This window comes from Somniosus microcephalus, chromosome 8, assembly GCF_052327205.1.
Source record: "Somniosus microcephalus isolate GS21.2 chromosome 8, FLI_Smic_1.0, whole genome shotgun sequence".
Lineage (NCBI taxonomy): Eukaryota > Metazoa > Chordata > Chondrichthyes > Squaliformes > Somniosidae > Somniosus > Somniosus microcephalus.
This window is the reverse complement of record NC_140994.1, coordinates 228,086,548-228,101,099: the sequence shown is the minus strand read 5'-3', so window position 1 is coordinate 228,101,099 and position 14,552 is coordinate 228,086,548. Positions and strand designations below refer to the sequence as shown.

General features: G+C 45.6%; 1 protein-coding gene across 2 annotated transcripts in view; it reads right to left on the bottom strand.

Annotated features, from left to right (window-relative positions):
- The window catches only part of sgcd (sarcoglycan, delta (dystrophin-associated glycoprotein)), a 248,398-nt gene that overhangs the window by 73,515 nt on the left and 160,331 nt on the right, over positions 1-14,552 (bottom strand). For both annotated transcript variants that reach the window (XM_085995767.1, XM_085995766.1), the window contains exon 6: positions 12,820-12,892. In XM_085995767.1, coding sequence (XP_085851893.1) covers positions 12,820-12,892 — 73 coding nt within the window. The remainder of the gene's footprint in view (positions 1-12,819; positions 12,893-14,552) is intronic.

Below are 14,552 nucleotides of genomic sequence, written 5' to 3'. Positions count from 1 at the left end.
GCTGCGGCTGGTGAGGCACAGTGTCCAACATTGATGTCTTTGCTCAGACAAGCTTCCTGTGGAGGTGCAACCAGCGTTGGCAATTCACTCAGAGTGTGCCGACGTGGCTTGAGGATCAATTCTGTCGATCCTCGGGCCTTTCAGTTCGGGCATGCGATGGTCACGCAGCGCCGAGTCTGAGCCTGGAAAACGACCTCGACCAAAGTATACCGCTATAACCTGATTTCTATTTACTTTATCATCCCACAGATGCAGCTGTCCTGCGGAACTGATTGTTATTCTGCAATTTAAAAATACAGTGTACCCTGAAAATGTGTTTCTCTGACTGATCTCCCAGACTGCAGTGAAAAAAAATACAAGCAATTTGTTGTGTTGTTAAGGGAATGCAACAAGTCCTCATTAAGTATTAAGTGCAGCACTGTGCCTACATTCCATTTGCAAGGCCACTCTTATCAGCTGTGAAATATCCATACTTCAGATTTTTATTTCTAATTGTGGCGTTTATTAGCATCTACCTTCCTCTCAAGGTTAGCCAGTAGTTTAATATGAAGACTAATTACAGTTGCTGGTGTGGTGTACTCCAGGGTGCCCGCATTTCCCTACACCTGTTTGCTTTCGCTAATGAGATCTCAGCTTAATTAGTTTTTGACGAGCAACCAAATATTGATCAGAGATAGAGATACACAAACAGGATGAGAAAGTAAAATGAAAGAGCTAAGAAAATCAACATGAAAAAGAGAAAAACTAGAGGAAGAAATAATGAGAGGGAGAAAGTGGGAGGAAGAGAGGAAGTGATTGTTGATGAGGGAAAGGGGAAGAAAAAAACAAATGTGACAAGAGCGAGCCCTTCAGTAGCAGTGGGTAATAACCAAATAGAAAGAAATCTGACAGCAATCTTACTAATGTCATCGAGCAATGGCTTTTGACATAAAAAGAGACAGACAACTCTATCTTAGAGTAAATCGATTTAACCTAAACAATTTACAATCATTTATATGTGGACTTTAATAGCCCCCAAATTGAGAGCAAGGAGGAGAGTAGTGGAACTGAAAGTATGCTCTTTTTGCATGTCGATGTGAATCCACATCAGCAATTTGCTGACCTTTGCGATTCCAAATATCCGATTCAGATTCCTTTGCAGGCCTGGGTACTCGTAACATATGTGTTTATTTTTAAATGGAAAACTTGTGTGAGGAAACCCTGAAGATTCACTTAACATTGATGCCCAGCAGTGTCACTGACACCTGACTCAATCATAGCCAGAACCGGAAATGAATTCAATACAACTGAAGTTGGGCAGTTCAGGTTAAGGCAGAAGTTTAAAGTTTGAACCTATCTGAGACGGAGAAGCCTCAAGTTAAATTCCCAGAGCTTTCTGAGGTACTGACCTCTCTTTGTGTCAGATCAAACCCAGTACACCACATGGATCATGTTGTGTATGTAACCTGTTCCACCTTAAGAGAGCTTAAGCCTGTTCCACCTTGAGATGTACTACTTTCTCAGGCTGCTGTAGACGTAATACCGGGGGTGAACACACCGGTATATAAGCACTGTGCAGTAATCTTGTATTCAGTATAGTCCCTACCTCCAACCAGTAAAGACCTGTTGAGTTATACGTTTAAGTCTTTGTGTTAATTGTTCAATACAATACACATACTTAACACTGGCGACGAGTCAGGTTCTTACCCTGCGGCAGTTATTCCACGGCGGTTGAAGAGAGGTTTCAAACCTCACCACTCACCACCCCACTGGAAGCGACAGGCATTAGGACCCTGAAGCCTCCATCAGCTTGTGAACCGGAGTAGAAGACAGGACTGGGGAAGAGAGGTACAGGGCGATAGCGATCGGCAGATAAGGGCCGGGCCGCTTTGAAGTGAGGGGCGCAGCCGGGCCATCGATCGCATCCGCTGATAAGGGCCGGGCCGCTTTCAAGTGCGAGGCGCAGCCGGGCCATCGATCGAAATCCCTGATAAGGGCCGCACTCAGGCTGAAAGGCGCGGCGGCTGCAGAAGCTCAAGGTGCGAGAGCCGCGGTGCACAGCGCGGGCTATCGATCGCGGCGAAGATAAGGGCGGCACTCGGGGGCTGAAGGGAGACGGCGTCGGGGGACGGGTGAAGACCGCCAAGCGCGGGAAAACCGCCATTTTGTGGGCGGAGGACGACGGCAAGAGCGGGAAGCCGCCATCTTGGATAGCAGTTAAAAAAAAATCTGAGAAATTGCAAATCTGATAAAGTACTACAATGCCTAAACACGGGAATATTAGCAACTTTGATAGTGACATCGAAGATTGGGCCATATATGTTGAACGAGTTAAAAATTATTGTAAGGCCAATAAAATTCGTGAGGCTGATAAAGCACTAACATTATTAAATTTAATGGGTGCGAAGACATACGGGCAATTGAAACACCTGTTATCACCAGATGAACCGGCGGATAAGACGTTCGATGAGATTGTTACTGTCCTGAAAGATCATCTAAACCCCACGCCGCTGATGCTAGCGGAACGATTTAAATTTTACGACAGAAGGCAGCTACAGCATGAAAGCAATGCTGAATATTTGCTGGAATTGCGTAAATTAGCGAAATATTGCCAGTTTCGAACGGGACTGACAGATGCACTACGAGACAAATTTGTGTGTGGTTTATTTAAACAGGATACACAAAAGCGACTGCTCGAGGAGAATGTGCTGACGCTTGAGAAGGTGGTCACTATGGCAGCAGCACACGAAGCCGCAGCGAGAGGCACGGCAGTAATGCAGCTACGGTCACCGGAGCTCAGTGCACACAAATTGGGTGTGAGTTCTGTTAAATGTTATCGTTGTGGAAAGACAACGCATGATCAGAACCAGTGTTGGTTTAAAAACCAAGAATGTAGAACTTGTGGTAGGCTTGGACATATAGCTAGAGTATGCAGGTCAGGGAAGAAGACCAGCAACAAGAAGTCACCGCAAGGGAAATACGCAAAGGTACACAAGGTGGCCGAACAGGAGTCCGATTCAGACGCAAGCAGTATTGAACTGGCTAGCTTAAGGGTACTCAACGTTGGTAAGGGTGCAGACCTCCAGACAATTTGGGTTACTCTTCAGATAGAAGGAGTCCAAGTAAAAATGGAATTGGACACTGGATCGGCATTGTCGGTCATGAATAAGAAAGATTACAGAAGGTTATTCCAACATATTCCCCTACAGGATACGGAGATTATATTGACAACCTACACGGGGCAGAGAGTGTACCCCATCGGGACAATAAAGGTTGCAGTGGCCAACAAGGGCGAAGGAAGTCAAATAATGGACTTATATGTGCTACCGGAGGGAGGTCCACCACTACTAGGCCGGGAGTGGTTTAGAAACATAAATATGGACTGGCATTCGCTAAAAGCCATAAAGAGTGAGAACTCGGTGCAGATAATCAGCCCAGACTCTAGAACTGATGATGGTAAGACCAACCCATGTGCAAAAGACAAAGTTTCAGCACAGAATTCCACTGAGCAACAACAACATAGTTTAACAGAGAATCCTGAGTCTGTCAAGTCTACTGATATGCACATTTTTGAGGGACACTGGGCTCGAACTCAACTCCATTTCAAACTACAACAGCAATTAGAACAAATGATTCGCCGTTTTGAGCAAGAGATGAATGAAATAAAAAAGTTCTTTGTTACAGAGTGGGAGAATCTGGAAAGGCAACAGAAGCAACTGATGGAGAAAATGGAGCAGGAGCACACCAACCATCTGCGCGAGGAGGCCGAACGAATCAAAGCTGATTCAGGTTCTGAAGGTGCGTGCCATAATCTGGTGTCAGAAGAGTTAACGGTCAGCCAACTCCTTCATATGCTGAGGGACAAGACTCTGAAATGGGAAAAACTTGAACACGAGCTGCGATCTTCAAAGGAAAAGGGTTCGGAGCTCTCAAAAGTCATTGAGATGGCTGATGTGACGACACAGACTGAAACGACTGCAACAGAGCAGCCATTGGATGCCAAAAGTACGCTGACTCATGTCAATGTAGAACAACAGACCGCTGAAACAGCTGCTCCGGTAGAGGGATTGCATAGTCCGATCAATCAATCTCCAAAGGAAGTTGAAGTATTAAAATCACAAATGAGGTCACTAGTAAACGACTTGCTGAAAGCCCAGAAAAAGCTGGATGCAGAGGTACACATGAAGAAGTCTCTTCAGGAAAGATGTCTGGATTTGGAACAAGAGCTGGCTAATGTCCAGCTGGGTAGGGAGGAAATAGACGACCCTCTCGCTGACCTGTCGGACGACTCCGAATATTACGATGTCCTGTCCTGCCCAGCTTGTAACTTCGACCCCCAAAGTGCAGAAATCATGGAGGAGCACCAAAAGTCTACGGAACATCGGAAGAAGGTGGCTCTACTACGGGAAGTAAGAGAGATAGAGAAGGAACAGCAGTCGGATAGCGTCCAGTTGGGTAAGGAAGAAGTAGAAGGGCCTCTCGACCTGTTGAGTGATAGTGAATACTACGAGGATGTGGTATGCCCAAATTGTGATGGAAACTCCCAAAGTGCTGAAATCCGGAGGAAGCACTTAAGGTCTAAAGAACATAGAGAGTTGGTAGCATTACAGCTGTCCGCCGAGAAGATGGGAACGACAAGAGTTGTAAGAAGGCAGAAAAGAAAAAGAAGAGGCCGAAAATAATAATTGTTTAAAATATTGTTACTTCTACTACCTCCGGCCGAACACTACGAAAAGATGCTGTCTGGAACGAATTAAGATCAGAGACTGAATTTACGAACTGTTCCCACAGAGACTGAACCTGTAAACTGTTCCCACTAAGAGTATGTTGCAACTGTTCGTAGAGATTGAATCTGTGAACTGTTTTCCGCAGAGACTGAATCTGTGATATGTTACGTTAAACATGAAGTTATATATGTATATATGTTATTACGTTATGTTAAATGGGGGGGATGACTATAAAGCTAAGAAGGGAGGAGTGTTGTGTATGTAACCTGTTCCACCTTAAGAGAGCTTAAGCCTGTTCCACCTTAAGAGATGTACTACTTTCTCAGGCTGCTGTAGACGTAATACCGGGGGTGAACACACCGGTATATAAGCACTGTGCAGTAATCTTGTATTCAGTATAGTCCCTACCTCCAACCAGTAAAGACCTGTTGAGTTATACGTTTAAGTCTTTGTGTTAATTGTTCAATACAATACACATACTTAACAGATCAGAAACAGCAGGGGATTCCATCTTGGATTAGTACTGACTGGATTCATCTTCCACCAAAACCATCCATCATTCCTCTCATCAACAAAAACACACCTCTCGATCCCACTATGTTACTTTGGGTAAGGAAAACATAGCAGAGCCTTACAAAGACAAATGACTGCTTAGCTGCTTGACAACACACCAATGAAACAAAGTAGACATGCTGCAACAAGGAGGCCCTTGGTTTACATCACGACAGCATGACCATTCCAACACACACACATGAAAGAGTGAAAACACTGGTGTGTGGAGGGCTCACGTAAGTTAAAAGAATTACAAAGTAATGATCTGGGACAAATCAAGGGTCTGTAATTGCACTCTCAGAATGTACCGTTGTTCTCAGAAATTGCATGTTAACTATGGTTTGTGAATGGTCAACTTATGACAACAAATAGGACACCAGTATGCATTTACGGAGAGTCGATCCGTTTCTGAGGACATTGTAATGTAGTTTTTCCTCTTCACTGCATCTGGGAAACACTCGGGGGGTCAATTTTCATGGAGCCGTCAGGCGGGGTTTCAGGCGTGTGGGGGGGGGAAATCCCGATTTCGGGGGTCCCGACACCATCCCGCCCAAAACCCCGCTCCACGCAACTTTCAGAGGCAGCGGGTACCCGCCCCGCACTGGGACCCGCCGACCCCAGGCGGGAAGGGATTAGTGCCAATTAATTGCCTGTTAACAGGTAGTTAACAGGCAGTTTTTAGCCTAATCCCTATTTTGAGGGGTTTCGTGTGGGTTTCCCGACGGCTCCAAACCACGCCAGGTTAGAGCAGGTGGGCCGTCGGGTTGAAGGAGTTGGAGGGGTCGCGATGTTGGTGCTCAGGTGAGTGATGGGTGCATGAGTGCAAAGGTAAGTGTGTTTGATGTGTCTAAAGTGTGTAAAGAAGTTTTACTTACCTGTACTTACCTTCACAGCCTTTCTTCCTGTAGCCGTCGGGAGCCCATCACTCAGCCGGCACTTAAAGCTGAATGGCTGTGATCTGTGAAAAGTGACAGCCTTCAGCTTTGAGTGCTGGTGTGAGTTCTAACTGAGTCTGTGCAGAAGGACTCATGTCAGAACTCAGACTGTCAGTGTTTCACAGCTTCAAACAGCTGTGAAACACTGATATTTCATCTGCCAAAAACTCTTGACAGATGAAATTGCAGTCTGTGATGTCACCTGTTGCCGTGTGGCCCTTAATTGGCCTGCTGAGCCCACTGGGTGGGCTCAACAAGGTCAATCAAGGGAAAATCGCACAGATTGACCGGACGTCGATGTAGGCGGGACTAAAACCTGAAAGTTGTAGTCCCGCCTTCTTCCCGACAGCTTCTGGAAAATTGACCCCTCGGTTCTCAGGAGGCGCAAAGAGGAGACTTGTTATGTCAGGTTTCCACCTCTACTGTGTTGTGCCTGGAATTCCTAGGTGGTACTAGGCCTCTACCTGAAGTAGGTGCAGGCTCGGTATTGGCACCCACCCAAGCGAGCGCCCAGGCCATATTAATGGTCTGGTCCTGGAAATTTGGCTGCACTGCTGCCTCTGCAGGTGCAACACACGCCCGGCAAGGGGGCGAGAGGTAACTTGGCCTTTGTATGTTTTCCAGAGCCTGAAAGTAAAAGCTGGGATTATAGGGGCTGGTGTTTAACAGTTTGAAATTTTCCATGGTTCAGGATTCATTGGCTATTTCCCTTGGAAAGTCTTAAACATTAGGGGGGAAAAATTTGGTGTCGCCCCTTTTGGAGCGCCCTGAAAAAATTAGCTCCCTTCCGCCTGAAATTCAGTTGTAGCGCCCCAAGCAGGACGTGGCGTGTTACTGGAAGCGTTCCACCTCCTTCTTGGGGCGCTACAACTGAATATCATGGCGCTACGTGCAACAGCACCACGCGCATCAGCACGTAGTGCTGCGTCATTGCTGGCCTCCTTCCCCTGATTAAAGGGGGGGGGCCTAGCACTAGGCGCACCGGGGCCCTGCTAGACCACCGGGGAGCGGGGTGCCGTGAAAACAGCCTGGCACTCAAGTGGAGTGTCGGGCTGAGCGATCACGGCCGGCACCCCGAAAAAAAGGGGATGGGGGCAGGTGCTGGCAGTCGGCCAAACAAAATGTCCGTCCGACACCTGCCCTTTAAGTAGCGCCGCCGCGGCTGCAAAAACACCACCCTGACCCTGTCGGACATATCGTCCGGCGATAGGTCAGGGGGCGCAACCCAAGTTTGCGGCCGGGGCGCGAGTGGGGCTACCGGCTACCACTGCCGCTAACCGCCCGATGAATTTTGCGGGAGGCGTTAGCAGTGCCGCGCCTGGGGGGCGCTAACGAGAAGTGCAAATCAACCCCATTTTTCCCCCTAGTAATTTTAAAATGTATTCTGAGAAAAAGATGCTATTGGGGTAGAGTTTCTGTGGGGGCTCTTCCAATCATCTGCTGTATCTTCGACACAACCCGGAGAAATGGCACAAATGGGCGATTACACCTTTTCCTCAAAGTTTCCACCAATCTGTTGTGGTGGTAGATCAGGAGCAGTCCTGCAGAAATTCCAGGCAGTTAATTTCTCAGGACATCTCTAGCGCCATGGTGTTGACAAACTCTTATGATTTCTGTAGACCAGGGAGAGAGAGGGTTTAAAAAAAATCAGGACAGGCACCAAAAATGTCCAGCAGCACAGGACTGTGAAGGGAGTGACTTAAGAAGTAGGACACAGTAGAGAGGTTGTGCTTTTAAGTTAAGTTAGATGACCCACCGGAGTAGGCTAGCTCCCACGTGTTCCTTATATTTTGTAATAGCACATGAACAGCAGTTATACTGATTATACCAAATGCCTCTGATCATAATCAGTGTTCTGTATATTTTGCCGACTGAGGAATAAAGCAGCTTATGAATCGAAACTGGACGTTATCTTGCCCAGTACTCGATTGTCTTTGGAGAGATTGAAGGAGTATATGTGCGTATTACACGGTTATCATAGGGGGTTTTAATGTTACACTCTCAGATCCTGCTAGCACCCCCAGTGGATAATAAGTCAACTTCCATAAGAAGCAGACGACCAGACCACTGACACCAGTGAACCCGTGTAGATGCCTGTGTCAGGCCCAGAAGTATATAGAGAGTTTGAAAGCCAGAGTGTCTGATTTTTTAACGAGTTACTGATTCCTGTAAATCTTAAAAACCTTCAATTTATTTTGGTCATGGTCTGTTAATCAGCACTTAGGACCCAAATAGTCACAGAGAGCAATGAGACTAAATCAAAACCTTCAAAGTTCAATGCCAATGTTCACTTATTCTTACAACAACTTGCATTTATATAGCACCTTTACGGTGAAATATTTGTCCCCTTAGCGCCAACTGGTAGCACCACTAGATGGCGCTAATGCGGCGTTGAGAGCTGTAACGACAGCTCCTGTCGAATCCAGTGCCGCACGCCAAATCTAGACCACCTGTAGCGCTGCCGGTAACAGCAATTGCTGGGGGTTTCAATGCCAGGGAGATCATGACGTCAGTGAGTGTGCAATGCTCACTGAACGCCTGATCTGCCAAATTGCTTCTCGCCACTTACCTCATCGTCTGGAGTTAACAATGACAGGGAGAGCTGGTGTGCAACACCATGAAGCCAGCTCCAGGGATGTTATTTAATGGGATCAGCCCCAATCACTCGCACCTGACAGGTTAGTGAAGTTTTAGTGCCTGTGTGTTAGTTCTTGATACTGCAACAGTTTTTTTTAGTGATTTGAAAGTTCTTTGGTATCAGGAGTGTTGTGGCAAGCAGAAAATTGCAAAATTTATTCTTGAAAGATTCAACCTACAACACTTGCTAAAAATCATGGAGGCTGTACTGGCAGTCCGCCTCACCCTCCTGGATCTATGGCGGAGGGAGCGGAGGCAACAAGGAAGATGGGAACATTTGTGCAGAGGGAGGAGGAAGAAGACAAGGAGGAAGAAGACAAGGAAGAAGAAGACTGGGAACAGAAGGGAGGAAGGAGGCAGCCGGACAATTGGCCTTCCGGATGGGGGTCCGTGACCAGCTCATCAGACTCCAATTTGAATTAATGAAATCCCAGATCCCCGTTGCTCACCACATCCCTATCATACCATCCCTGTGTCATGCCATATCACAGCATTCTCCTGGGCGCAAAGGTGAAATGAGAGAGACCACAAAATATTCCTAACACTTAATAATTTTATGCATAAACCTATCACACATATCACATGCATTCTAATAACTAATGACCCTTGTGCCTGCCATAGTTGAATAGTCATCATTGTGTGCCAGGTGTAAGATGTGGGTCTGAGTGCTTGTAGGTAGAGATTGTTGGTGGGTGAGTGCTGGGGGTGTGGTGCAGTGAGCAGTGTGTGAAGCCTGTGGTACAGATGGTGGTATGTAGCATTTATTGAAGCCTTCACTCACCCTGCCCACCCGTGTAAGTTTGTTAAAGTTATTCCTGCACTGGGTGTGGGTTCTGGGGTCCAAGTGCTGCCCATGACGTGGTGTGCCACCTCCCTCCACATAGTGCAACAGACTTGTGGCAAAGGCCTCTTGCCAGTTGGTGGGTACAGGACTGGCTGCCTTCACTCCACCGCTAAAACCAGTGCCTTCAAAGCTTCATGGGAAAACCTGTGGGCTCTCTCCCTGGGGTGGCAATCTGCCATCCGGATTTGTAAATAAGTGCTCCTTCTCCTTGTCCTTCTTATTGTTGAGGCAGCTGTACACCTAACAATGCTAAGAATGAGGTGCTGTAGCATCAGTGGACCTCCCCTTTAAGCAGTGAAAAAAGCCTGTGGCAATCATGAGTTGCGATTAGACTGCACCTGATATTGGTCCAGCCTTTAAGTGTAATGCCAATGAGCTTAGGTTTTTAGACTTGATTTAAGACTCCAATCATTTTAATGAGTGAGGATGAATTTTGCGTGCAGTCTAGACGATTTTCACCTGGCACTAATTCACCATTTTTAGTCTAAACACTGCCCATTCCTTGGCTATAATGAATTTCTCGCCCTTAATGTAGAAAAATGTCCTACCTACTTTACAAAGGTATAATCCCCCATAAAAGTGGTATCGAGCCAAAGAAGGCGATGTTAGGAGGGCTGACCAAAAGCCTGGTCTCAAAAGGTGAGTTTTAAAGAGGGTCAAAGGAAGAAGGGAGGTGTAGAGGTGGGGAAGTGTAAGGACGGAATTCCAGAGCCTGGGGCTTAGAAGGCTGAAAGAGTGGCCATCAATGGTGGGGGGAAGGGGAGGGGGTGATGCACAAATCCAGAGTCGGAGGAGCAGAGAGTTCTGGGAGGAGGGTCTTGTAAGGCTAATTACATTTTATTTAATTGTAAGGAAAATATTTGCTACAATTCTTCCAGCTGCACCTTAAAAAGATCACATTTAAATGACCCAAAAGCTAAATTCATTTTATTTGAAACCTTAACATTATCGGTATGAAGGACAGCTTGTAGGTAAATGTCTTCAGTGAGAAGCAAAAACTACAATGTGACTCTGCCACATGCCAAAGGATTAAAGAGATAGTTTGCTGCATTCCAAGAGAGTAAAGAGAAAACTTGCCATGTGTCAAGCAAATGTAAGAAATCACAAAACACCAGGTTATAGTCCAACAGCTTTATTTGAAATCACAAGCTTTCGGAGAGCTGCTCCTTCGTCAGGTGAAGTGGAGAGATGCATAAAAACACAGCTTATATAGTCAGAGAATAATGTCAGATGTTTACAGGTAATCTTTCTAACTGCCATTTATCACAACTCGGCAGGGAGATAATCACAGCAATCAAAGGTGTGAATGGTGTCCAAACAGGTCAGTCAGGGAAACATTACATCAAAGAACAATGAGGTGGGGTCACAAGGGGTCAAATGTTGCAGATGCTGGGGTCTGTATGAAAAACTAAAAAACAGACAAAAAACACTGATTTCCAGCAAAAAAAGTGTTTTTTGTCTGTTTCTTTGTTTTTCATACAGACCCCAGCATCTGCAACATTTGACCCCTTGTGACCCCACCTCATTGTTCTTTGATGTAATGTTTTCCTGACTGACCTGTTTGGACACCATTCACACCTTTGATTGCTGTGATTATCTCTCTGCCGAGGTGTGATAAATGGCAGTTAGAAAGATTACCTGTAAACATCTGACATTATTCTCTGACTATATAAGCTGTGTTTTTATGCATCTCTCCACTTCACCTGACGAAGGAGCAGCGCTCCGAAAGCTTGTGATTTCAAATAAAGCTGTTGGACTATAACCTGGTGTTGTGTGATTTCTTACATTTGTCCACCCCAGTCCAACACCGGCATCTCCACACCATGTGTCAAGCAGTTCAAAGATAAGTCTCTTACATGTCAAGTGACTTCTTGACCAGATTCAATTCCTGGACCAAAACTGTTCCAAAGACCCACTTTTTAGCTGTCTTTTATATCAATAATAAAGTCAAGGTTTCAAATAAACAGAATCTAGCTTTTAGAGTCCCTTTAAGTGCAGCTGGAAGTTTTGTAACAAATATTTTCCTTACAACTTACTAAAATGCTATTAAGAATAAGCGAGCATTGACATTGAACTTTCAGGCTGTTGATTTAGTCTCGCTGTCCTCTGTTTATCTGAGTCCTTCTAGGAATTGAACAACAGACCATAACGAAAAGGAACACAAGTTTTTTTTTTACAGATTTACAGGAATTGGCCCTTTGTTAAAGAAGGACCCCAAGTTTGTGCTGCTGCAGTGTACATTTTTACAATGCAATTTCATCTTACTTTTTATTATCACTAGAATTTAAAACAGTAGTGGGGTGAAATTGGTCTTCGGTGTTAAGCGTAAAATGGGCGATAACGAATCGGCAGCTTGTTTTACAGCCCCTGCCCCATGACTCCAATGGAAAAGAAAATTGGGCGGGGTGTAAAAGGGGCGGACGATTCACTGTTGCCCTGTTTGCGCTGCCACCGAAGATCAATTATACCCCCTTGATACGTAATATAAAAAAAACCTCCAAAATCTACAGATACTGGAAATCTGAAACAAAACCAGAAAATGCTGGCAAACTGTGGGCAGAACAGATAAGTTAACACTTCGGGTGCAGACTCCTCTGCATTGAAGCAGGATCTGAACCTGAAACGTTAAGTCGTCTGCTCTCTCCACAGAGGCTGCCTGACCTGCTGACTGTCTCAGGTATATTCCTGTCTTCTAATAGGTTTGTAATGTCAGATGTGATACATGGGGATGTTATTGTGCCCTCATTGTATAAATGCGATAAGGTTTCTGTCAAGTCTTTTTTTTTATCATGGCAACAATTCTGCAGCAATACTTCCCCTCAGCTACCATTCAACATAATCTCAGTTTTGACTGTGAGGAGACTGACTCCAGAAAATAGAACTCATATCAAACACATCCAATGTGAAAAGGAAAAGAAAGAGAAAGGGAAAAGGAAGCTCTTAGGAAAGGAAAGGGGAAGAAAAGACAAAGGTAAAGAGAGAGCAAAAAGAAAGGGAAGAGGAGAAACGAATGAAGGGAAGAAGAAAGAGGCAAGGAAAGGAAGGAAAAATAGAAAGGGTAGGGAAGAAGAGGATGAAAGAAGGGAAGAGAATAGGAAAAAGAGAGAAAAAAGAAAAGAAGGAACAGGAAAATCATGTTTCATACCTCAGCTCTTTGAAAGGCTCGGCCCGGATTTGTGGTGTTTCTAGAGCGCTTTCAAACACAGCTCCTTCAGCACCTGGAGAGAAAGACCAGTTGATGTTACTGAAGAAACCTCAAAATTCAGACTTCCCCAATTCTGTACCTGAATTAGTTGCTTCAGCGAGCCCCAATAATATTGCACATAAGAATACAAGGTAGATGCAAACAAGTATCTTGTTGACACATCATAGAGAATTTCTACTCTCCCTGCCCGATGGAAACCAGCCAGTGGCATGTTAATGAGGTCTTGCCATTAAAATCAGCTGGACCTTCCGCTGCTACTCCCAGGCGGGCTGGCCGCTCGCTAGGCTGCTTTCCCACCCAGGAGTTAAAATTCACCCCATCGTGTTGCAGCACCAAAGCATAGTATCATAGTATAGTGGGATAAGGGTTTGATCCTCGCACCACAGATATCTCTACCTCAGCCCCATCACTTGAGAGATGCATCAAGTGTTATCAAGAAGACCACCAAAAAGATCACATCCAACTGCCAGAGTCTTGGAAGCGATGGAGAACGTCACATCCTGAAATCGACTGAGGAGAAAGAAAGCAGAACTTTTTTACCCCACTAACTTTGAGGAGAAATAAATAGTAAAGTTTGAGGAATAGTCTACTCCCAAGACGCTAAACTGTCTCTTTGCAGATGGTGACTGACCTGCTCTGTATTTCCTGAATTTTCTGTCTCCCTATGAGCAGCAACCCCATCTGCCACATGCCCCTTCGAAAAGCTGCCTCCTTTCTGGGGATATGTTTCCACAGACACCGGCCATTCACTGGTACCTTACCTCAGCAGCCATTACTCATGTTTGAGATTAGTCGGTGACTGTTGGCAGGTCATTTGACCACAAGAGGGCACCGCAGACAAGCTTACTCCTGTTTTCACCTGAAATCCATATGCACATTTCCCACAGCAACCAGGAAGTAGGACCCTGAAACCTACAGGATTTCCTGTTCTTAACCCTGAGGTAATGAAGGCAATTTTATTTTCCCTATCACCATCCTGGCTGAGATCAGCTAACTCAGCACAGACTGGAGAAACTTACTGAACCATTGGGGAAGCCCCTCCAATGTGTTTTGTGTTGTTTGGCTAATTCCCAACAGCTACCTCTCTCTCCCACCCCTCCCAAAACTGTAGACTTCACAAATAGACAATAGGCAATAATTAAAGATTTGTAGGGCACAAAGGCCTATCAATTCTTGAGCATATTAGTGCAGCAACTCCTACAGTCACCCAGGCTTCATTTGTGCCCATGTGACATTGTCATTAAAAGCAAGCAGTTAAAGTAACTCTAACAATCTATCCTGCATCACATATATAGGATAATGAATACAGATGTATTGGGGTCGATTTTAACTCAGCCGTGAGGCAGGCTTTGAGGTGTGCGGGGGGTTAAAATCGCAAAAACTGGGGGTCGGGACCCCCCCCCACCCCCGTTCCCGACCCCAAGCCATTTTAACCCAGGCGTTTCTGATGGTCCTGAATCAGTCCCGCCTCCAACAGGCGGGACTGGTCTTTAAGGCCCTTAATCAGCACTGATTGGCCTTTATAATGCCATTTTAACCGTCCCTTGCAATTTTAACCCTTTTCCCACGTAAAACACGCCTGGTGTGAATCACGCCTGTGAAACCTGGCGTGAGCATTATTGGCTTGCTGACTATCAGCTGCGGGTCCACCATTAAAGAGGAGATTTGATCAG